This window comes from Nycticebus coucang, chromosome 13 (genome assembly GCF_027406575.1).
Source record: "Nycticebus coucang isolate mNycCou1 chromosome 13, mNycCou1.pri, whole genome shotgun sequence".
Lineage (NCBI taxonomy): Eukaryota > Metazoa > Chordata > Mammalia > Primates > Lorisidae > Nycticebus > Nycticebus coucang.
In genome coordinates, this window is record NC_069792.1 from 30,187,715 (window position 1) to 30,213,401 (window position 25,687).

General features: G+C 38.4%; 1 protein-coding gene across 1 annotated transcript in view; it reads left to right on the forward strand.

Moving 5' to 3' along the window:
* The first annotated feature begins 2,635 nt into the window (after nucleotides 1-2,635).
* Nucleotides 2,636-25,687, forward strand: part of STMN2 (stathmin 2) — a 56,196-nt gene continuing 33,144 nt past the window's right edge. The window contains exon 1 of the mRNA XM_053558628.1: nucleotides 2,636-3,008. Coding sequence (XP_053414603.1) covers nucleotides 2,990-3,008 — 19 coding nt within the window. The 5' untranslated portion in view covers nucleotides 2,636-2,989. The remainder of the gene's footprint in view (nucleotides 3,009-25,687) is intronic.

Here is a 25,687-nt window from a genome sequence, read left to right on the forward strand (position 1 = left end):
TTTAGTATTTTTGGACATCAAGGTAAAGCTTTACTAACAAAATAGTACAAAAGCCTAAAAACTTCATTAAATCAATATTTGTTGAATAAATAAATTGGCTGTAGAAACAAATGAATAAGTGAACAAACTACTGAATATGAAATATTTTTTCTGTTCCTATTTTGCCCTTACTCTCTCAGACCAATTATGTATGATAGCACATTGTAATGTTAAAAGAAAATTAAAAAGCAATAATTGATAGTGACAGAGCTCTTTGAATTTATTTGGCTTTTCTAAGCCAGGTGGCAATAGCCCACTATCTTTTCTTCTGTAGTAAGCCATATTAACCCAATCCCTCCCCTGCTTGACATTATTTGAAAATCATACATAACTAAGCATCCAGAAAGTCTAAGGTAGAAAAGAGTCACACATCTGACACTTGACCCTATACACACTGACCTCCCTCTCCTATTTCCATGCATCAGTATGTAATGTTCACCAGAGAAGGAGAGATTAGGACAATAGAATGAGTGTGGTTTTTTGTCTTCCTCCTGGTGATTAAAAATGTAATAGGTCTCATTCAACTGCTAATTTCAGTTGTTACAGACATTAATGCCATGATGTAAAGCCCTTCTTCTTCAAGGAAGCTGAAAAATATGTAGAAATGACACATAGACTGAGGGGAAAGGGTGTGCTCAGGAGAAGAGGAACACTTTAAAGATATTAGTCACACAGACATGCTGAAGATCTTTCATCTCATGATAGATAACTACTCCAGTAAGAGGGAATTAACTCTCACACTTGAAGTGGGAAATGGCTATAGACAGAAGGAAAAAAATGGTTATTTATTTCCAGACACTGCCAACTTTCATATCGCTCTCTTGCTTTGTCATAGTCACGGACCTGAACAGTGACAGGAACAATCATTTCTAATCTTCCTGTTCAAGAAATAATTTTATTGATCTCCACTTATCTCTTATTTCTACCATGATTCAGCAGTTAAAAATTGCTTCAATTCCAGTAGCTTTATGTCATTCAGCAAGACGTCCACAGGGTTAAAATATCTGACAAGTTAATAGGAGGTGAAGAAATTTATTTCAGCACCAAGGAGAGTACCCTGCTATTTTCAATGGTTTTATGTATTGGAAACTGTATACTATTCCTGAAGATAGAAATTTTGAAATATTATTTGATTGAAAACTACTAAGAACTTAACTTTACTAATGATAAAAATCCTAACTATTTCTATAAAATAAAAATCTTCTAGGGTTTTGTACATATTCATGACTGCAGCAATGTGCTATTCTTTCGGTTTTCAAATACATTGGAATTAGCAATTCTTTGCCTTTTCCAATATCAAAACCATACTTTCTGCATGAATGTAGACTTTTTCAATGAAGTCACAGACGTATTAAGTTAACAGTGATTAAATTCTCTTTGAAGCCAAGCAAAGTCTCACACTTTGGGAGTCCAAGGCAGGAGGATTGCTTGAGGCCAGAAGTGTGAGACCAGCCTGAGCAAAAGCAAGACCCTGTCTATACAATATACATACATATTAAAATTAGCCAGATGTGGTGACAACGTGGTGACATGTGCCTTTAGTCCCAAGTACTCACGAGGCTGAAGCAGGAAGATCACTTGAACCCAGAAGATTGAGGATTCTGTGAGCTATGATGACAACACTACACTCTAGCCTGGGTGACAGAGAAAGACACTGTCCCAAAAAGAAAAAAAAAAATTTCTTTGAGAGAAAGTCCTAACTTTTTCTCACTGTTGTATCCTTAGAGCTGGGCACTTGGTAAATGCTCAATAAATATGTAAGTATTTGAATCCAGAGAGAGAATAAATCAATGAATAATATTCATTAAGTGAGAGGAATGAATTAATGAATGTCTTTGTTTTTGCTTTTTGCAACTAGTCTCAAAAATCCATATGTACCACATTGCTCAGTCTTAAACTCGAACACATCTTTCTTTGGCCCAGATAAATGGAGTCTCTCTGGATTTCAGAAAAATCACACTCCGGACCTCAGTTTTCATCTCTTCTATTTTAACTTTTCAATGTAAAGGGTTTTCCTAAGAGCCCTGAAAACCTAAAGGTTTCAGTCATGTAATCCTACACCTCCAGGGCAGCAAGGCGTTCACTACAGGGCCTACATCAGCCAGCCAGCGGGTTCTGCCCTGTTACCAGGTGGACAGGCCGCAGGCCAACATCCTCTTCCACCAGCTCCCCGGGTGGACCTTAATGGCCATTCCTATTCCTGAGCAGCCAAGCAGACCCTTTCACTGTGCTTAGGGAGGAAACACCAGGCCTTCCTCTCCTGAGAGACCTTCAACAGTTCAGAGACTTAAGTCCAACTGTGATAGAAGATAAAGAACAATGATGCAAGTCTGCTCTGAACCACCACCACATGGGGTAGCCCTGGGAGACCAGCATCAACCAAAGACAGTGCCAAAGGTGAAGAAGAAAACATGAAAAAGTAAAAACACAGCATTTAAACAGAATTTTCCAACAGCCAGCATATTGCGAGAACTTGTCAGATCTCTGAGCCCCTTTCCACTGAAATGTGCTTTGAAACATGTGAACAAAGTCAAGCCTCCTGGCCCCCAGGTAGACGCAGCCCAGTTCTTAGCTCCTAGGAGGCTTCAGGGCTAAGGCTCCACACTACTTGGACTGTACTATCAGGCCCCCAAAATCGGGGGGAGCCGCCAGGGAAGGACTGATTTCCATTTCAAACTGCATTGTGGTACTTTGTACTTCAGCACCATTGGCCGATCAATATTTAATGCTTGGAGATTCTGACTCTGCGGGAGTCATGTCAGGGGACCTTGGGAGCCAATCTGCTTGAGCTTCTGAGTGATAATTATTCATGGGCTCCTGCCTCTCGCTCTTTCTCTAGCACGGTCCCACTCTGCAGACTCAGTGCCTTATTCAGTCCTCTCTCGCTCTCTCCGCTGCTGTAGCCGGACCCTTTGCCTTCGCCACCGCTCAGCGTCTGCACCTCCCTACAATGGCTAAAACAGCAATGGGTAAGGCATCGCGCCTCCTTCTCTGTTGGCTCTACCTGGAACCCACCTCTCACCTTCTCTCTCAGAGCTCTGAGGGCATTTTGAGATATTTTAGAAAGATAAAGACGTTAATGGTAACGCAGGACCAGGAAGGACCGAGGCAGGTCTGGGGGACGTGGGAGGGCAGAAAGGGGGTCCTTGGAAATCTAAAGCGAAGGATTTCTTTTAAAAGACAGAAGCAGGTAAGTTGCCCTGCCGTGGGTAGGAAATTTGTGCTGCCTTTATATTTCAAATGAGGTCTCAATCGTGAGGGGAGGAAGCTACCTTAACTGTTTGCCTCACATGGTTAAGGGTCATTTTAAAAAGTGCTTTTCTAACGACCTTTATTTCTTCTCTAGTTTGAAAAAGAAAATGGGGAAGGGGAAGGGAGAGGTTGAGAGAAAGGAAAAAGAAAAATGCAAAGTCAAAGCCGTCCCATCTAGCTGTTTGAAAGATGGGTGGAGACGGTGCGGGGGTTGGGGGGAAGAACCGGGCACATTTTATGGTATTGTCTGGTCGGAGAAACCGCTAGTCCTGGACTCGGTGCGGTGAGGTAAAGCCGGGGGAGGGGGGAGGGGTAGGAGTCGGACCTCTGCTCCTTTGTTTTAGGGAAAGGGAGGGGAAGGAGAGAGGAAGTCGCGGAGCGCGTGGAGGGCGCGGGTGGGCAGCTGCAGGGGCGGGGAAGCGCGCGATGGGGAGGGGTGGAGGGACAGCGGCTGCGAAGGCGCTGGGGTGGGGTTTCTTTGTGTGCGGACCCGCGGTCCCGGGGGAGGCACCTGCCGCGCCGGGCGCACAATGCGGACAGCCCCACCCTGTGCGGAACCGCGCCGCGCCGCCCCGCCCCGCGCCCAGTGCTGCATCTTCTGGAGAAATGGGGTCGTGTGAGGAGCACAAGGCTGACACCCAGGGGCCCAGCCTTGCAGGGAGAGCAGCGCCACGCCCCGCGCTCTGTGCTCCGGACCCCCGGCCGCGGCTTCCAGGAGAGACCTGTCCACTGACCCCGCCCTCCCCACGCAGGCCTCATTGTTCTGTTTAGAGAGAGGTGGGAAAAGTGGGTTAACATTTTTCTTTTCAGAACTACATAACGTAAGATGCTTAGACACAGACGCAGATAAAGGCGTCTTTGAACTAACTCCTTGATCGCTTGAGGGAAAAGCTTCTGGAACTCAGATATGTGTATGTACATAATAATACAGATAAAGACTTGTAATGTAAAGCAAAAGGAGGTCAAGGTTTTAAGTTGAGCCACGTGAAATGCCCGTTTTGTGGGTCAGACAGGGCCAAATACTGACAATATCATAGGCTTAACCTATGTTGGAGAGTCAGAGAGACCGAACAAGGTCCCTGGTTCAGGGCCTTCAGCCCATCTAGTGCTCCAGGGTTCCAGCTCTTGGTGGTCCTGGGAGGGGCCTACAATCCTGTGGCAGCTGGCCGCGCCTCTCCCCGGGATCCGGCTGCGGTATGCAGAGAAGGGGGAAAGAGGGCGAAAGGGCTGTATCTGGACGGCTCCGCCCTGCCCCACCCTCCCTGCAGAGCTGGAGAGACCACCGGCTCCGGGACTGACTGAGACGGCGGGATACGAGAGGGGCTGTTGAGTGGTCTGCGGTCCTCGGATCTCTTTCCCAACCCCGCAATCCAGAACCACCCTGGCACCCTCCATGTGCGCAGACACCCAGCGTGTCTATCAGTCCTGGCGCTGAGCCCCTCCCAGACAAGTGTGCGGCTCTGCGGAAAAGCCGGCTGGAGTCCCACCCGTCAGCACAAAGGCGCTGCCCCACCCCGCCCAGCCTCGAGACCGCAGAGGTGACCCCTTCCCTGGGGTTCGGGGAGGGCAGGCTCTTCTCACCCACCCACGGCCCGCGGAGCTCAGGGCTATTTTTCCCCAGCCCAATCCCACAGCCCACCCTCTGTTCTCTCTGATTCCCCAGAATGGAGACTCTGCGGAGGGTCTCTAAGAGGGACCCCCTCTTCTCCAGCTGGGCGCGGCTGGGCTCCACCCCTCCTAGCTGGGCTCTGAGCCGGAGGCTGCTGGCCGGATGGGGGCGCACGTGGCGACTGGGCGCGTGGAGCGCAGCCAGCCCTGCAGAGCCCAGCGCCGCGCCCTTCGCTCACCTCCGGGGAGCTGGGCACTGGCCCCCACGGGTGCAGCTGGGGAGACCGGTTTCTGCGCAGTGTCCTGAGCTACCCCCACTTCCCACAATTCGCCGCTTACCCGCAAGTCCAGAAGGCTTTTCAGAATGGGAGGGGGGCAATCTCGCTTGGCCCTCTGCAACCCTCCCAAAAGGTTTCTGCTGCGGAAGGGCGGCTACAAACTCGTCGTCATTAGTATTATCATTTGGAATCATTATTTCATGACTCAGTGGCCTTATTTGTTCTCATTTATTCAAACGAGACGTGCATTGCTTTGGTTAAGGATTAACTCGTATTCCCCTCACTTTTCTTTCTTCTAATTCCCCTCATTCCCTGCCCCACAAAAAAGGAAATTTTGTGTCTGGCTGTTCATTTAAATTAGAAAGCAAATATATTTCGCTTCCTGTGGGGATTGTGTGTGTTCATGTGACTGGGATACATATGCAGGGACTTGCTAAGGTCAGTATGTGTGCCAATGATTGCTGGAAAATTCTCCAAGAAAAAAAAAAAATGTAGCTGCAATGGGTGAAAACTACGTGTATAATTGAGATGTTATGATCTTCAGCATCAAGTTATATCTATAAACATATGGATCATGGACAAAATTTTAACTGTTGTTTTCCCTAAAACTGTTCTTCCAACTGCTGATTCTTGATATCAATCTAAATTCTACACAGAAACACTGGCTGTGAAATGGTAGCCGCAATCCCTACAAAAAGCCCAGCCTAAGTATGACAAATGCCAGGATCCTTCCTGGCCACAATTAAACTGCATTTGCAAATCATGAAAAGAAGCTTTACCTCTACAATATTAAAATAATAGTTTTTTAAATCCTTCCAATTACAAAGCATAATCAATTAATCATAGGGGCGGGTGCTTTCTTTCCTGATTGAATGAAGACTGGTTGTATCCAGCGTGATTGTGCTAGGTAAATAAGATACTCCCATTCTCTGCTCTGATGAAGTGGGCTCCTTCTAAATGAGTATATAAATAAGTAGAAGGGAAAAACTGGGGATTTGGTCAGGATTTCAGGATAAAACTGAAAGAGGAGTAGCAGTAGTTCACCAATTTCTCTCAGACTTAGTTCTACGAGGTGAATGAGCAGAGCCAGAGCCGCAGTGAACGCTGCGCCCAGCGTAGCAGACAGCCAGCACGGTAGAATCAATTACTAGACCTGGCGGCGCTTGTGTATGAGCGTTAAAATTCTCTGAAAGAAAGTATATTTTAAGAGGATAATTAAGATTTATATTAAAATCTAGAACATCGTTAAGTCAAAATTCACAATGGCTTTGTGATCTGACCTACAGATTTGTAGTAAAGTATTCTGTGCTAAGGGAAGAAGGAGGATTTTTGTTTGTTTTTAGAGCTGTTGCTTCATTCATATTTAGGAAGGTTTTATTTGTCGCATTAAATTTTTTTAATTACTTTGGGTTTTTAATTTTTTAATTGCTAATCGATGAATTGTGGATTAAGCATTTGATCATGTGGCATAATATGACTTCCATCAAATTACTCACTTCCAGGTATTTAAAAATGCCACCAGAGGCTACGTTTTACTCAGATTTAGAAAATGTCCTCCCAGAAAGCCATAAAGCTAATTCATACAATAAAATCATTTTCCTTCCCATAATTTAGGGTCAGTAGTTACTTGAGTCTGTGAAAATCTGGTAGCAGCTATCCAGCAAAATTCTTTAAGTTGAATCTGTACAACCAGAAATGAAATGAAAGATGAACTAATTACATATTGAAGATTCTGTCATTGATAAGTCCAGACCATTTTTAGAAAAATTCCTGACTTATCAATTACCATTATTTTTTACTCCATTTGAGTAAGATGGACTATATGGTATGTTCATGCTACCCTAGTGGCTAACTGCTCAGGCAAGGCTGAATGAAGCTGACTGCAGAGCAAATTCTGGACCTGGGCGTGGCCACCCCAAGCTATTGGTAGCTAACCCCAGCTCACATCAATTTCCTTTTCGGTCACGGAAAAACACACATTATTCTATTGCCACAAAATCTGTTACTTTATATTAAATGTTCAACAAATAGCCAGACAAAAAGAAAATACTGATTTAGCCAGTGACCCAGATGTTTCCGGAACCTTGACGCGTTCTCTTTCCTGGTCCTCTCACTTGGAAAATTTTGGAGTCTGCATTAACTTTTTATCCCACTAGAGGGCGATCAGGTTCTCTAAAGAAGTAGAAGATTGATTGAAGCCTAGTTCCAAATATTAGCTTTTTAATAAAATCTGTTTTTTAATCTGGAACATTCGATTGTTTATCCAATAAGTTAATGCTATGCTTTACCTTAGTAGATGAAAAGATTTTATGCATTTATCAAGGAGACAAGATGAAATGAGTGATCATAATCTGGAAGGCCCTGATTAATTATTCTCTTAATGATTTTACTTTCCTGTTTCATTACATTGTTATTACAATATCATTTATTGTAATTTTAATGTAATTTTACTTCTGGGGTTTTTTAGTGGATGAATGGTTAAAAAGCATCAGTAGCAACAGTACAATTATTTAGGAATAGCTTTTTTAATGTTTAAATAAAGGAATAAGTTAAACAAAAACATTGTTTACTTATTTATTTGCAATGTGCCCCCCATGTTGAGGACACCCCTGAATATGGGATAACCTGCAGGTTAGTAGGTAAAACAGGCAGATGTAATGTGATATTGAGGACCCGTACCAAAAACTGATGGTTACTGCTTTTACCATCTTCTAAGTCTATTTTTCTTTTCCACTTAAAGAAACCTAAAAAAAAGAACAACTTCCTTTATAAACTAAATCCAATGTGATTTTAAACATTTTTATCAGCTTTAGGCAACTACTGAACATCTTCTTGTAAAATTACATTAATTTAGTAGAAAATCAATGTTAATTTTAACGAAGTAAGAAGAAACAGATACACATAAACTAATTTTTAGGATCATCTAAAGTGGATTTGTTTCATTTCAGCCTTGGTTGGAGAATTCTTTTTTTTTTTTTGGTTTTTGGCCAGGGCTGGGTTTGAACCCGCCACCTCCGGCATATGGGACCGGCGCCCTACTCCTTGAGCCACAGGCGCCACCCTGGAGAATGCTTTTATATTTTATGTAACTATAATCCATCTGTAAAATATTTAATATTGCCATGTTACTGTGTTCCTCAACTTCCATGTGCATATGAATTATCTATGATTTTCATTAAAATGCAAACTCTGATTCAAGAAATCTGAGCTGAGACCAGACATTCTGCATTCCTAAAAAACTCTCAGATGTTTGTCCATATATATAACATCAGTTGTTACATATGGACTGCTGTTATCTATATGGACTGCTCATAATAACAACCTGGTACTGTGTCTTAACATCCTTAAAGCCATGGCAATCTTTACAAAATATTTTACTTCCAAACTCATACACTTTGGGAATATTCTTCCTGTGGGAATTATGTGTTCTGCACCATCACTCTCCCTTAATTGGATTTTCAAAATTATATTCAAATTGCAGAACTCAGCAGAAGACTTTCAAGAGAAATGTGAAAAAAATGGGAATTTGACTCTGTGCCTGAAATGTGTGCGTATGTGTGTGACTATCTAAGAAGAAATGAATGTGGCTTATGGTACAGTTTAGAAGAATGATAAATCAATAATGCCAGTTTACTGTCACTAATAAACGATATACAGAACAAAAAGTTCAACTTAGAACCTTTTGGATGTCAGATAATATGCAAAAGTTTGCAACTTCATTTACCACACAGCTAATTCACCACAATTACTCCACATACTGAGGCAATTAAAACAGAGGATTATTAATATATGTCCTACACTTATTACTTACCACATTATTTTAACAGAGTATGTCTTCCTGGAGACCACATGAGAAAATTGTTAAGAATTTATTGAGTATATAGCTGCATATTTGAAAACAGATTGTCTGTGATTTTTCTGATTACTTAAGCCAATAAATAAGCTCAATTATTTAATTCTGGATTTCTAAGAAAGTCAATCTAGAGAAAAAAAAAAAAAGTAGATCTCCAAGAACTAGCATCAAAGATATCATGTCAGTTCTCCCAAGGAGTGGCTGACCATGCAAACATTACCACATGACTGGAAATTTTGTCTTACAAAAATGATATTATACATGAAATGTCTCAAATTAGACATACAATATTTTCCCAATCAGGCACTAAAAACATACAAACGTATCCCAAATAAAACTGACCACAGAGTTGGTAGAATATACTGTCACTCAACATGAGGTTAGACTGAATCCCAAGGTTGGCCCTTCCTTTGTTGGTGGTGGTGTTATTTTTAACTGTTCATTTTGAAGGCTTTCAAAAGGTAAGAAGACATACTCAGATAGCATACAAAGTGGTGTGTACTTTAAACATTTAGTGCTGGCAGTTTAGTGTGGCTGTGTATGTAGACACATGTGACAAAAATCTAAAGTTGAAGGCCTTGAACCAAAAAAAAATCTTCCTAGCAACCTCCTATATTCAACAATTTTCCTGCAATGTGCTTTCTTTCAATAGTCATTTTTGTTTTATAGCATAGACATTAATTTCAGATTCTCCATGAGAAGTGACTTTTGTTGATTGGGTGTCATCCTTTTAGGGCACACATACCATGTGAGGCACTGTTTTAAGCACTTTACACATTTAACTATGTTAATCATGTAATAATCCTAAGAAGTAGGTTCTATTGAAGATGAGGAAACTGAGGCACAGAAAGATGAAGTGATTTTCCCAAGGCCACACAGTCACATCCAGAATTTGGACCCAGGCCTCTGCCCACAGAATCTGTATCTTCAACCAATTCCTGCTAGTCTTAACTGTACTTCTTGTCAAACGTGCTCCCACTGTGAAGGTCAAATTTGTGTACCACCACATCTCTGGCCTTGTCCTTTCTGGATACAGACTCCATTTAAAGAGAAAATATCTTCGAAGTGATGACTAGTTTTAATAGCTAACCTGGGGCTTATTAAAATAATCACCATGATTTAGGCTTTGGAGGAAAGAGAGCTATAAAACCTCAGGGGTTGTAATAATGAAATACCTTGCTTTCTGCAGGTTCAGCGCAGCAGCAATTTCTGATGCGAACAGGCTATGATGACCAGTTCTGAAAAATAAAAAATTAACTTAATCCAATCAACGTTATCACAGTTAACACATTTCAAAATGATCTTTAATTCTTCCCATATAACCTAGATCCTTAATTTTAATATTTTGTTTTATAAAATAAATTTAAAGCTAACAGAGAAATGTAGCTTAGGCATCCACATTTAATATAACTATTAAATATTACTTTAAGATTATCTTTGTCTTATTCAAAAGCAAGTAGAAAGGAGAGATCTGTGGGAAGACTCTGAATCCCTTGTGAAACATTTTTAATTATCTTTTAATAAAGGAATCAGGCCCTGTCATTTGTCAAGGAGACATTTGCGGTAGTAACACCTGTGTTTATAATAACCATTTTTATTAGTCATGATTAAAGGTAACATTTTGTGTACATTTGTTCTCACAGAACACTTTTATGTGAATGTAAAGGTTAATTAATGCATTTCAGCAATCATTTTACTAGTCATGTGGAAATACAGCTTCTCTAGGAATTGTACTTAAGAGAAGGATCCACACATTATGCTATAAAACCATAACAAAAACATTTAAAGTTTCTTCTCACTTGTAATGTTGTTGACCTCCAGAGTAAAATATTTAATACTCTGAAAAATTATAGGTTTCAAGATTTATTTTTATGACAAGAAATAGATAACTACAGTTCTCTCATATTGCACATTATAAATAATTTATTTTTATGGAGCAAAAATATTGCCTAGGACTGACTTTTTTTTAACCAAGATTGTAAAGTAATGCCTGCAAGAATGTCCATTTAGTAGTTATTATTCTGGAATGATGGTATATTGGTTATTGCAATTTGTACATTACCCATTGCAAGTACTTAGTATAAGAATGCATCATCAATAATATGAATTAATTTTTTAGTTGGGTATCATTATATCAGGATAAAGGAATTGCATGAAGTTTATCTAAACCTAGTCCCACAAATACTTTTACAAGAGAGTGTTTTAAAATGTAAATTAAATTTTTATTAGCATTCTACTCCCTCTTTTGAAAGATTTCTTTTCCTATGAAATGCAGCCATAAAGTTTAATTTCTGTTTAATAAAACTGCTCACAGTAAACCTCATAATAGTTTTCCAGTTTGGGCTTTCTAGTGAGTAGCAACCTAATGCATGTGGAAAAAAAAGAATTTATAATATACTGACTGTTACAAAACTGAAACCAGAAAATCCCATCAATATAGCACCGTCATCACTTCCAGGCTAAGGGGAAGGGGCATATCTCAGGCAGGTGAACGAGGTGCCGTGAGGAGATAGTCACAGCAGCCTCTTGGAACCCTGCTTCAGAACATAACTATCTCTGCTACTGTGGAGTTCTTTTTTACTTTCAACTCAAATATCTATTGTTATTTAAGTATTACAGCTTTATCTAACACATACCAGTTAACATACTTAGAATATTTGTTCAAACGCGTAAAAAATTACTCAAATCAATTACAGTCTTCTGATGACAGATTACATAATCCTGTACTCCTGTCACTTTAAAAATGATCTTTTCATTCTATTTCCAACAGCCTTTTCCTTTTTACACTAAAAACAAAAAAATCAAATAAGCATAGAAGACTAAAACGTGTTCAAAAGAAAAACTAAATGTTCAAAAGAAAACTTAGCATGATCTGTCGTACATTCTTTGAGACCTATATTTAGAAAACGTTCACCTGCTTTCTCCTTTTTAATATTATATAATCCCTGTGAGGTGGGCATAGTATATGAGTTACTTTAGTTAAAGATGAGTGACTATTAAGTCATAATTGTACTCAAGTGAAGTTTATACATGGTAAGCTAAGCTTCAGAACCAAGGTCAGAACACAGGTCTAATATATATATTACTGTGGCATATTAACATTTTATGTATTGGTATATATTACATATATTTATATCTAATATACTAAATAAATAAAGTTTATATATTATCTACAAAATATTTATATGATAATAAATAAATATGATATATATCTCTTACACACGCAGTAACGTTTAGCAGCCATTCCACAGTCCTATAATCAAACATGCACAGTGAGAAAAGCCACACACTCAGCATATTTGTCTCCAGCCCAAAGTAATTCACAGTTAATGTAACTAACTAAAGTAAAACAGATTTGAGCACCACCTCTGTTCTGTAGCCTCTGCTAAAGATCATGAACATATAAGCAAACATGGTCCTCACCCCTGGTAAATTTAATCTTTGGAAAAAAATAAGATTCTATACATACAAAAAAATTGAATAGCAGTAAATGGTGATTTATAACAATAAGTCGCTCACCATTTTAACAATTTTATCATACTGCCCTACAATGAATACAAGACAGTACCTCATAATATACCAATAACATCGATTAGGAAAAATAGTAAAATCCAGCAAAAGGTAGCAAAATTTAAATATTGAACTGATCTCTATATCAACCAATTTGGCCAGAGAATTCTTTAGTGAAAATGCTTCTCAAATTTTACTGAGCTGCAGCACTACTTGAGGAAGTAGTACCCACCCCAGAGGTTGTCATCCCAGGGCTCTGAAATGGCTCGTGAATTTGCGTTTCTAACAAGCTCCCCGGGTGGTGCTGATGCAGCTGCAGGGGTGCAGAGCTGCGCATGGAGCAAACCTAACTGCACTAACCTGGGTGCCCAGAGCAGCCACGCTCTGGCTCTCTGGGGGTAAGTGATCTGTAACTCTGCAGTACGGCCTGAGGAGGAGGCCAGCCTGCGCTCCCACCTGCTCTGCCCTTTTCCACCAGTGCTGCTGAGGCTGCATTGAAGAAGCCCAGGAGCATGATTCCAAAGTCTCATGTTGTAGCCTTGACTCTCACTAACTGACCTTGCTCAGGTCAACTTTCCTCTCTACTCCTCTAATTCAGCACCTGTAAAATAGCAATACTAACTGCCTTGTTCACATCAAAGGTCACTGTCAGAATCAAGGAAACAAATGTGAAAGTGATACTATCTTCCAAGTATTTCATGCGTAAGTGCAAGGGGGTGATTGTCATTAGATATGGTAACTGTGCTTATTTTATTTGGGAAATACTAATGGGAATGCATCTAAAATAAGGAGTACAGTAAGAATCTGAGCATTCACGTTTTGAAAAATACTTCCCAAATAATAAAAAGTGAAACAAAATGTTGGTGGAATCCCTCAGACAACAGTTTCTGACATTTTGTAGGGCTTATGATTAGAACCCACCTGCTCAGCCCTCTGTAGATAGATATTTAAAATCATTTCTTAAACAGGTCCTTCTTTCTAAAGAAGATTCTTCTTCATAAATGAAAGTTGCCTCAGAAGATGCAATTGACTCACCTAAAGTTTACTGCAGTCATTCCACCAACCTTTCCCCAATCCCCCTGCTTTAAGGTTCAGCTGGTGAACAACAGCCCATAGTGGCAACTACCACGCTTAGAGAATCTCCAAAAACAGGGAACCCCAGCAAATAGACACAGAAAACGTGAGAGGATTGACAAGCCAGAAGTAAGACTCTCAGTACTCACTTTGGTTTTGGTTCCACGTCTACCTCTTGCCCCACCTTGACACTCTCCACCCTCTGACTCTAACAAAGCAGCCCATGCCCAGATGTTCACACATGTTAAAGGTCAGATTAAAGCTGCCTTCAAAAGTTAAAAGAGAAAGGTAGGTCCAGGCAGCAGTGGCTCACACCTGTAACCCTAGCACTCTGGGAGGCGGAGGTGGGAGATTGCTTGATTGAGCTCAAGAGTTCAAGACCAGCCTGAGCAAAATTGAGACCCCATCTGTACTAAAAATAGAAAAACTAGGGTGTTGTGGCACATACCTGTAGACCCAGCTACTTGGGAGACTGAGGCAGGAGGATCCCTTGAGTCCAGGAGTTTGAGATTGCTGTAAGCAAGGCTGATGACATACACTCTAATCTGGACAACAGAATGAGACACTGTCTCAAACAAATAAATAAAATAAAATAAAATAAAATGTAAGGACTTTTGAAGAGCAGGTAAGGAGGGGGGATTTTATCTTATACACACATGCACGCGCGCACACACACACACCCAGTCTCACCCTTTCTTACTATTTTACCAAGCCATTGGAGTCATCCACGCCTCTAATCACTTAACTCTTGCAGCCTTTCCCCCTCCCCTCCTCAGTCTCCTCCCTTCCCGAACCTTCCTGCTCTCCTACTTCCAATCTCAACCCCCTTTCTTTAGCCAGAGCTTTTCTTTCAGGGGTACCTCCTCCAGTTACTTTCCTATCTGGATCAATTGAGCTTCCCCCCACACCCATTAGTGAGTGAGTACCACAAAGACACTGGCATCTAACAGTGCAAACAGAATATTTCTTAGATGGCTGTGGTGAGGAAAAGGATAGAGATACTTAGAATTTAACACATGTATTATTCTAAGTATGTAAAAGCAACGCTTTTTTAATCAAGTGTTTCAGGTACCAATCAATAATCTGTTATTGCTATTTCAAAAATCTATAAGGTGTGAGCAGAATGCAGTTACTAGAACAACAAAGTTATCTTGAGGAATCAAATTAGCATTTATCTGCCATCTCAGTTTACAAAAGCTTAAGGGATGATAACTAACTGCCAATATAAAAGCATTTTAAACATTTTGTTTTACCTCGAAAACATCAGTTTGTATAAATATGTGGCATATGAACTAGGAGTTATTTTTATGACATAACTTCAGACATATTAAAAGAAATATGTTCTTATATTTACAAGTACAATATAATGCTTTTTCATTATATGTACATACTATCATTCATGATATGTACATTACTATCATTTTTCATTATATGTACATTACTATCATGGCAAAAACAAACATGATAGTAATGTACATATAAAAATGCTCAATGTTTTTTCACATTTATAAGCCGAAAAATACAGATCATAGATACACTTTCACTTTCTCATAAACATGGAATAAGGACTGAAGAAGAGCTCAATAAAAATGTACCATTATGATTTAAATCCTCTCAAGGTCATAACATACTGCATCGATAGGAGAGATCAACTTTGAAAAAATATATAGATATTTCCCTTTGTTACAAAAATATCTCATGAGGTTCTGAAATGCTGAGCCGAAGCACAAAGGTAGAGAAAAGAATTGCACTTCTTCTAAACCAAAGACTTGGTTTTTTAAAAAAGTTTAATAGTAGAACAAATAAAAGAAAATGGATTCAGCATTTAGGATGAAAAGTGATTTTAAGTTCAGGACCAACATTGAAGAAAAACTGAATTAAACAGCTTTGAAAGAATTGGATTCTGTTTCAAAATTTTTCTGAAAGTATATTTTTTAAAAAAGAGCATACACCGGTGCAATCTGTACTGTTTATGAATTGTGGCAAGCTGTATTACAACAGCTTTTGGGTCTTCTTTAAGAAAAGACCCAAAAAATGTCAGTTGGAAGAAAATAACAACAAAAAAATTTTTTTTGAAGCCAAAAATAGGTCTCACATGAAGTGTAAAGAAAAGTAGAATTTTCTCTGATACTTTAACAGTTTGAAATTCAAGATATTAGTTGATTTATGAAGCATTTGTCACACATATATAATACTTTATATCCATGTGTACTATATCAGTTAGTACTATCGATTAGGAAATACCAAGAGTAAGAAAAAAATAAGCTGGCAAGCAGAAATATAAAGATAAATACAAATTTGATATAAAATTTAATATAAAATTTTCCTTTTCTTTAAAATAAAATGCCATAAAATAATTTGTTTAAGGAAAGGTAGGTAAGGAAAGCCCCTGTTGCAAAAAAAAAAGAAGAAAAGAAAAATCACAAAAGGATGTATCTGCATGTAATGGGAAAGTTACCTCATTTAAAGATAAAATATGCTAAATTTATGGAATCACAGGAGTCCAGGGCTTAGAGAAACCAATTACAGATGGGAAAATGAGTCCAGAGAAGTCAACTGACTTACTCAAGGTCATAAAATAAAAAATCTGAAATTCTGACAAGATATAAAAGATCATTTAATCCAAGCACTATCTGATGTTTCTTTTCTTACCTGGAACATGAGATTAATCCAGATTTGTGTTAGTATTCAAGAGCATGGAATGAAAGAATCTCAATACATTCCATAATTTTGTAAAGGAAAAGGAAAAATGCCATTTTTCATGAATATTTTATAACTCTAGAAATTCTGAAAGTAAGAAAGAATAACACGTATATCGTAGTGGTCAAAAGAAGCAATGACAAATATGAGACTTTTGGATACAGCGCAAGGACTGTGGATATATAGTTAAGGCACCGGTCCTCACATGCAGAGGAGTTTCCTTCCCAAAAGGGACTGGAAGTCTGCTCTCCCAGGCTCTGAAAAAGGAGGTTAGAGAATACAGGGTTCTTGGGAAAGGAAAAACACTTGCCAAAAAGCAAAATATGTTTTCTTACTATTCAACATTTATTATTGTATACAAGCAGATTTACAAACAGGAGACATAGTCAAATATCAAATAAAAATACTGCTTTTAAATAAATAACCTACCATCACTCCATTCATCACCTCTGTTCCCATACTTGCATTTTGCCTCTGCTACTACCTACCTCACCTGAGGGATGGGAAGATATCTGGAGAAATAAAGGTTCTCAGGTCTAATTTCTTCATCTGTTAAATGAGAATCAGTAGATGATTCTGTTGTTCCTTCTGAGCCTAAGATGCAATGGCTACTGATTCTAATTGCATTAGTCAAAATGCAAACTTATTAAACATCTAAGCATATCTGTACTCATGAACTTAAAGTATCTTTTGAGAGAGAATCCTTACCACCAGTTCCAGTAAGCCATGTCTCATAAAAGGGCAAAAACAAACAAAAAAAGCAACAACCAAAGAAAACAAAAAATCTTCATAAAGTCTTTCCTTGAGATATGAACAAACTCCACCTGACGGTGCTGGAATCCTTGTTTTTATTCCGTAGATTAAGTGTACTGTGAAATCCACCTGCAAAAGAACACAGTTACTTTTTAAATCTTTCCAGTTTTCTTGTGCTATGTAATCCACATAAAATCAGTTTTCAAGGGCTTTATCTTTTCTCTGGCCACTTGCTTCAGCTAAAGACAAAGCGATATTTTGCCATGGAAATAATAATAACTTAACGAAACTACATTTATCACAGCATGAGAAGTTTTGTGTCACAGAAAATAACCATTTATTTTTCCTTAAAATTTTTGAAATTTATTTTTTCTTGTTTAATTAAGGGATAATTGATAAATAAAAATTATACATATCTATTTATGGTATCCAATATAATGTTTTTATTTGTGTATAGATGGTAAATGATTAAATAAAGTTAATGAACATATCCATCACCTCACATACTTCTTTCTTTTTGTGTGGGGAACATTTGAGATCTGCTCTTTTAACAATTTCCAAGTACACATTACTTTTTCTCTTTTTTTTTATTGTTAAATCATAGCTGTGTACATTAGTGCATTCGCCTGTACCCATTCTAAGATGCACCATAGATGTGGCCCCACCCACTACCCTCCCTCCACCAAAACCTCCCCCCTCCCTTCCCCTTCCTTGGCCCTTTAGTCACCATGTTTTTTTTTGTTGTTTTTTTTTTTTTTTTGTAGAGACAGAGTCTCACTGTACCGCCCTTGGTAGAGTGCCGTGGCGTCACACGGCTCACAGCAACCTCTAACTCTCGGGCTTACGCGCCTCCCGAGCAGCTGGGACTACAGGCGTCCGCCACAACGCCCAGCTATTTTTTTGTTGCAGTTTGGCCGGGGCTGGGTTTGAACCCGCCACCCTCGGCATATGGGGCCGGCGCCCTGCTCACTGAGCCACAGGCGCTTACGGTAGATCTCCTGATCGTAATCCGAGACTTTGTATCCTGTCTGATATTTCCCCATGCTCCCACCTCCCACCTCAGCTCTTGGCCAGCAGAATTCTACTCTCCGCTTCTACAAATTGTAATTTCTTAGTGAGATCATACAGCTTTTGTCTTTCTCTACCTGGTTTACTTTACTTAACATACTGTCTTTCAGGTTCATCCATCTTGTCACAAATGACAGAACTTCCTTCCTTTTCAAGGCGGAATGGTATTCTGTTGTGTGTGCACCATATTTTCTTTATCCAGTCTCCACTGGTAGACACTAGATTGATTCCATATTTTAGCTATTGTGAATAATGCTTCAGTGAATGTGGGAGTGGAGGTATCTTCTCAACATACTGATTCCATCTCCTTTGGATATATACCCAGCAGTGGGATTGCTGGTAGTACGAGTTTTAATTTTTCTAGAAACCTCCACACTGCTTTGCATTATGGCTATTCTAATTTACATTCCACTGGCAGTGAACCAGGGCTTTCTTTTCCCCACATTCTCATTAACTTATCTTGTGCCTTTTTCAGAATAGTCATTCTAACACAGATGAGGTGCTTTCTCATAGTGATTTTTACCTGCTTTTCTCCAATGATTAGTGATGTTGAGCCTTGTTTCAGATGCCTGTGGGACATTTGTATGTCTTCTTCGGAGAACTGTTTATTCAGAAGAAAATGATCATTTCTTAGAGCAGCTTTTATTTCAAAACATCCAGAAGAAACAAGAAAGAAAATTTGGAAAATGTATCCTGGACTAAGTGTTGTCTGTTAATATTGTGACACTGTTTGTAATATAAAGTGGATGACACAAAACTGAGGAGAATGCAGAGGCTTCAGACAGATTACTTACTCGCTTTGTATATTGCTGTAGGTTCTTTGCAGAAAATTATACTAATTAAAGTTCTAGGATATGATTTGATGAAACCTATTTCAGAAAATGAGCCTTTTCACGGCAAAGCTTAAGGAAAAAGCATTTGAATTCCAAAACGAAAAAGCAATTTTGTATCCTATCTAGGTTAACCCAAAGTATTTCTTTCACACTATTTAGCTGCCTCTAAACTGGAAGCTGAAGATAATCACACCGTGAAAGCAACAGTAAGCTGCCTCTCACAGGCTCGGTGGCTCTCACACACTGCCAGAGTTATTCGAAAATAAATCACTGCATTATGTGTAATGTCAGATCGTTATAAATCTTGACAGTATTTATAGGTTCTATTCAAAATACATATGCATGTGTGGGTGGTGTATTCCTTCTGTTTTCCTTCACATGCAGTGGCCATAGAACATATTACTTAAGTAAGGTTAGCCAAGTCCTGGAACTGGTTTTCATCCAGGCAGAAAAATCTTAGCTGACTGTTTGGCTTTTGTTCACTACAGCAGTTACATAAGCATTTAATGCATGGTTTTTGAATGAGTGACTAAAATAAAACACTAATGAATGTGACTTGAAAACCCAAATTTTAGGACACTGTTGAGTAAATGCTACATACCGTGCATTTTACAAAGTTCCATTGAAGGAGAACCTGATAGTCTTTTTAGGTTTATAGAAGCAAGCAAAATGCTGGATCCTAGGGGGGTTGTTGTGACCTTTGCCTGAAATAGTTATCTTTATCAATTATTTATATGTCATTCATTTCCTAAGAAAACATTTAGGAGACTACCATGAGCACAATTTGTACACTACCCAGGTAAGAATCCTATTTAATGGAACCTTGATAAATATTATTTGTCAATACTACCAAATTGAAATACTGCATTCATTTCTTCCACAGTTGATATTAATAACTATTATATATAACATGGATTTTTATAAGACACTCAATTCTTCAAATGCATTGAAACTTTACATTAGTCCAAGGAAATAGAGGTTTTCATGCCAACTCTTCATGAAATACACTTTGAACTTTTAGCAAGTTTTCAGATTGATGGAGGAATTAAATCAAATATAACTGATTGGGCTTAAGCAAAAATTGCTGCCTGATTAATCTGATTCTGTCTCTTCCCAATGTTAATAAGTCAACATTTTGCATTACCTGAAGACAGTCAACCCATCCCTTGGTGATAAACAGGATTTCCTTTGAGTACATTACGTTTTTATCCTCAATATCCAAACCACTGATTAATTCAAGAGAAAAAGTCACCTGTCCTTGAACTGAGATAAAGTCACACAAATATTATAGGAGTAAGGGACTTGATTTCGGTTCATAGACAGGTGATTTATATGTGTGTGTGTATTTATGTATGTGTGCGTATATATATGTGTGTATGTTTATGTATGTGTGTGTATATATATATACACTATATGTATGTGACTATGTATAGAGAGAACTATACATAACACATAGCACTGTGATAGTAACTCTTACATTTTCTATTTCAGAAGCTTTCTGAGAACATACTAGGCAATCCATCCTGTATGAAGTCTTAATTACAAAACTGTAGAGTAAACTCAAAAATCCATGTGAAATAGAACCCAAGGCTTGTCATTGGTAAACAAAACATCTGTGATTCTAAACATTAACCCCATAATCCATCATTCTGTATAGAAAATGTGGGTTTTGCTGAATTAAAAATGGGTGCAAAATACTTTTCTACTCTTCATTTAAGAATTAAAAAATAATGCGAGTAAATTCCAATTAGTTGGGTGCCACATTTTGGAGAAGTGATTCAGAGAATGTCATGGAAGCCTCAAATAGCTGCTCTGAAGCATCCTGGCTCAGAAGTCTGCAGGAAAGTCATTGTTACAGGAGAACTCTCCTAGCCAAAGGAACGGATTCTCTCTTTTTAACTCTGGCTTTGTTTCATTCAAGTCCCAACCTGGCTAGCTATCACTTTAGGATGATGACTACTCCCTGGTAGTAAGTAAGTAAGGAGGGGGAGAAACCCTCCATACTCAAAATTAGAGTTAGTCCTAAAATCTTGACACATAAACAGAATAAAAAGCTTCTGTCACTTCCTTTAACCAGAGTGTGGTTTGGTCTCCCTCAAAGACTACAAGAATTTCATTCATCAGAGGAGAGAAAAAGATGAGAGCCTGCATGGTGGAGTAAAGCCCTCATTAAACACAGCAGGGGTTTTAGCTGGAATCAAGAGCAAGAAGAGGTCCCAGGTTGTTACAATTTACTGCTTCTATTACAGTTTTGATCACAGGGACTGATTCATGTCATCCAATTTCTTTTTCTTGTCACTATTGCTGGTGCCAAAAATCTATCAACTTGAAATTTAAGAGCCTTGTATGTGTCTGGATAAGTCAGTGATGGGTTGTACTGCCTTGACCTTCTTAAGCATCCCTTTATTTGATTTGGTATTTATTCCTACAGAAAAAAAATAATGTTTGGGCTGGTCAAAATATTAATCTTTCACAACTTCCCTGGCTTAGGGAGACCATAATTCTTATAGGGAGAGATGGGTAAAATGTGGACTGGATCTAATTTTATTCTAAATCAATTAGCATTACATCATCATAGCAGAAATATCTAAAACATTACCTCATCTTAGCGATCTTCTGGGATGTTAAAACTGGTTTTTAAAAATCTGAGTTGTTTATTTTTCTTTTTAAATATCACATCTTCAATTACATATTCATCAGCCAAAATATTTTTATGCTCCAACTTGAGCTAATATAGTATGTAGGAAGGGTTTTAAATAAAATCATTTTAATCTATTTCATCTTTATAGAAGAAAATCACAGTAACAGACCTCCTAAAAGTATTTCTAATTTGGATGATATATTTGACTTTTTAAAAAATAATCTGACCTTCGGCCATAGGGCCTCAAAGCAAACAAACTACCAAAGACACACACACGTACACACGTGGTGTGATCAGAATCTAATTAATATGAGCATCAGGGGCTTAATTTGTGAAATAGAAAAAGAAGAAAAAACCAGGAGAAGCTGCAAGGTAGCTGATTCCTACCTAATGGGAGGAAGAGAGAGGGGAAGACAGAACTAGGGGAGCAGCAGGGTTTAATAATTAATTGTAAGGGCAAGACTCAAGTCTCCCTAGGACCCAATAGCAGAGAACCTTGTCTTCCCTTTGTCTGCTGTCCTTTTAAATCCTATCACCAGCTATGAGGACTGCTAGGGTAGCAGGGTCCATAGCTATCCTCAGCTGGAAATGGCAGATGTTTTTTCTGAAGGCAAGAATGGTTTCTGTCTCAGTTGTATAAATTGTTGAGCTTCAAACAAAGGGCTTGTGTCCCTTCTATCAGAAACCACGCAAATCTAATGGCTGTAAAATGAAGGGCAAGAGATCTCTATTCTGCATTCTGTAACATCTGATTCTATCCTTTACTCTCTCCCCAAAGACCTTTTGAAAGAAGAAATGTAGATTCAACTTATGAGTGCAGGGAAAACAAGAGAAAGGGGGAAAAGGAAAAGGGAAAGTGCTAACAGACCCTGGGAATTCTTCAGCAGGGCCATGGCCAGCCGTCTGTCCCTCGGCGTGACGGTCTCACTATGCTCATCAAGAGTGCCCATGTGTTAGAACTCAGACTCATATCCCATGAAGGGATTATGACATATTTTCTCCCAAAGTAGTAAATTAATGACATTTCCAAAGCATTCTTTACTATCTTTTACATAATAACAGGAAGTCTAATATATATCACTTCCATTTTTACACTTAGCATTAGCCAAAACTAAGGAGTCAAAATTTACCCAGGATGAATAAACATAAGAAGTTTTTGTGGTACTGTACTACTAGTTGAAAGCTAAATAACAACAAAATGATAACAATCATTTAATGATTGTTCCCATACAAGCCAAATGAAATGGAAAATTGAAAAATTTTAAACCACTTATTTTTTGATTGTTTCAACTTTTCAAAAATAATGAGGTATACAATATTGTCAAATAGTGTATATTATTTTCTTCTTGTAAAGAGATATAAATTTAAGAAGCACTTGAAATTTGAGCAAAGAGCTCCAAGTTTATGACATACATTTGGAAGAATGGAGCATATACAAGTATCTATTTTATCATTTACCAAGTACAGGAATCATTCTGCTGTTTTAATCTTTCCCCACATCTAATCTGATTATTAAATCTTTAGTACCAGTTGTATTATTCTCCTCAACCACACTTTGTTCCCAAAGGAGGGGAAAAAACACTCCCCAGGTTTACACACACACACAAATAAAACAAAATTCTGGTAATTGCCTGCCAAAGTCATTCTTGAGATAGTCAAATAACTAATGCAATTTTTTTCTAAATTATCTACATAATTATTACAATTCTCCATTTACCTGATAGCTATGATATGAATATACAAGGATATTTTTAGTCGTAGAATAAGAATATATATACTGAGAGTTTCTTTTGAGAAGCCATTCCTGAGGTTTCTGGCCATCTCTGTATCAATATTTATTATCCAAGCATAAAACACATATCAAAACTGTCACATTTTCTATAAAACACTATACTTATCTATTGCCATGTAGTCAATGACTCATATGTGGGAACTGGTTAAAGAGCAAATTCCAAAGAAAAACAGGAAGTGAAAAATGTTTGGGGCACTTTATTTTGAAAATCATTAATAATGCATATTATTTTCTTGTTCGCAACAATATCTAGGCGGTGAAGATGTGTCTAAAATAACTGAGCAAACTGATAGTGGGCAAACACCGTTTAGAGCAAGGCATGTGGTGTCAGACAGACCTACATTCAAACTAGGCTCACACTTGGTGATCCATGAGACCTTGGGCAAGTTACTTGACCTCTCTGAGTTTTATTTCTTCATCTTTAAATTTTGACTAATTATAGTATCTTTATCACAGCATTGTTGAGATGATTAAATAAGAAAATGCAAGCAAATACCGTTAGTACATTCTTGTGCTCAACAATTAGCAGCTGTTACCATTATGCATGGTTCATTGTAGCCATTTGGGAGACTGGCAAAGAAACAATTAATGTTTATACGTCATTAGGTTAAGTGAGTATAGCTATAGAATCATTATACTTCCCGAGAGTTGAATTTTAAATAAGTACACTAAAGAAATGCACTTAATTGCAAACATTAATAGTTAATAGCAAATGCAACTATTTTTAAAAAGATATGGAATTACCTGTCACCTCCCACATTTTTAAAAACATGCATACAATTCTACTTCGTGTTGCGGTGTAGTTGAAAAGATTAATAGACACTGTACTCTAAAAACCAATAAAGAAAATGTTTGTCAATTCAAAGTATGGAATAGCAATAATGAAATCTTATTAGCATTTTCTCCTATCCCTTCCCATTGGCTTAGGATTCTTTTCATGTTAATAAAAAATATTTATCCAAGTTATTTATATTTCATGCTTCAACCTACACACTATTTTCTGCAAATTAGTTCACTGTACTAGCCTCAGCTTTAGTGATGCATTTTCTGGAAAGCTTCCCTTGGCCACTGATCCCCAAGGATTTGTCACTCTTTTCTCTGCACTCTTATAGAGACTTGTCCCCAGATTCCATCATCATTTCCTGTGAATTCTTCTTTCATTAAATATCTTGCATCTTCCCTTTATTCCCCTTTGCACCACCTAAACCATATCATGTCAACTGCTGAACATTATTCTTTTATGTCTTAAGCATGCCTCCTGGTGACATGTCTTTCCTACATAAAATGGCCAGAAAAATCTTTCTAAAAAGAGACTTTTATGAGGTACTCCCACCCACCCACCCCCCCACCCCCGGTGTTCAGTGGCTCCATATTCCTAGAATGATCACAGTGGCCAAATCAAAATACTTTTCACAGTGAAAGGGACTGTTATTAACAAGCATAAACCAGAATTGTGTAAGCAAGCCAGCTCACCAATTCATTGCCACCGCTATGTTTCTCAAACTCACAAAGAAATATTCCAAATTGTGGACTCAAAACTGAACTCTGAAGCCTAATTTTTGTTTTGAGGTTTACATGTTTAAAATTCATGATATTTTGGCATTTTAGCACAGAGTATATCCCTGTTTTAATGCCAACAGCATGTTTTAAATCACAAACTTTTTTACATGAGCAAAAATTCAAAATATCTCACCCAAAATCTTGGAGCAAAACTGACCCACTCCCCACCCCCACCCCTCTATCCTACCCACCATCCCCCACCCGCACCGGGGCAAGGCTTCCCATCAGGACTGGACTCCTTAAAGCTCAATTGCAGGGTGTGCTGTGGAAAGGCTGCCCCCTGGAGTACAGAGAATGCCATTGGCAAAGACCACTAAGTAAAGGATGCTCCCTGGAGGGAAGTCAGCAGTCCTGATGTTAACTCACTGCCCTACCCATAAAAGCCTCCCAGAAAGCCTGTTTAGAACCCCATTTCCATGGTAACAGTAATACGTACACCTTCTCTTCTTTGCTTTTCCCAACACTAGTCAGTCTTTGTGATCCAGATCTGTTTGCTCTGGTTGCCCTATAAAATATAAGACACTCAATTAAATTTGAATTTCAGAAACATGATACTTAGTATACTCCATACAATATTTAGATTGAAACGTCACTGGGTGTCCTGTATTTTTATTTGCTAAATCGGGCAATCCTAACTGTGAAGCCATCCCCAGCCACTGTCTTCACTACCCTTAGGCTTTATGGTTCTTTTGAACTTCTAATACAAACTATACCATCGTTTGACAA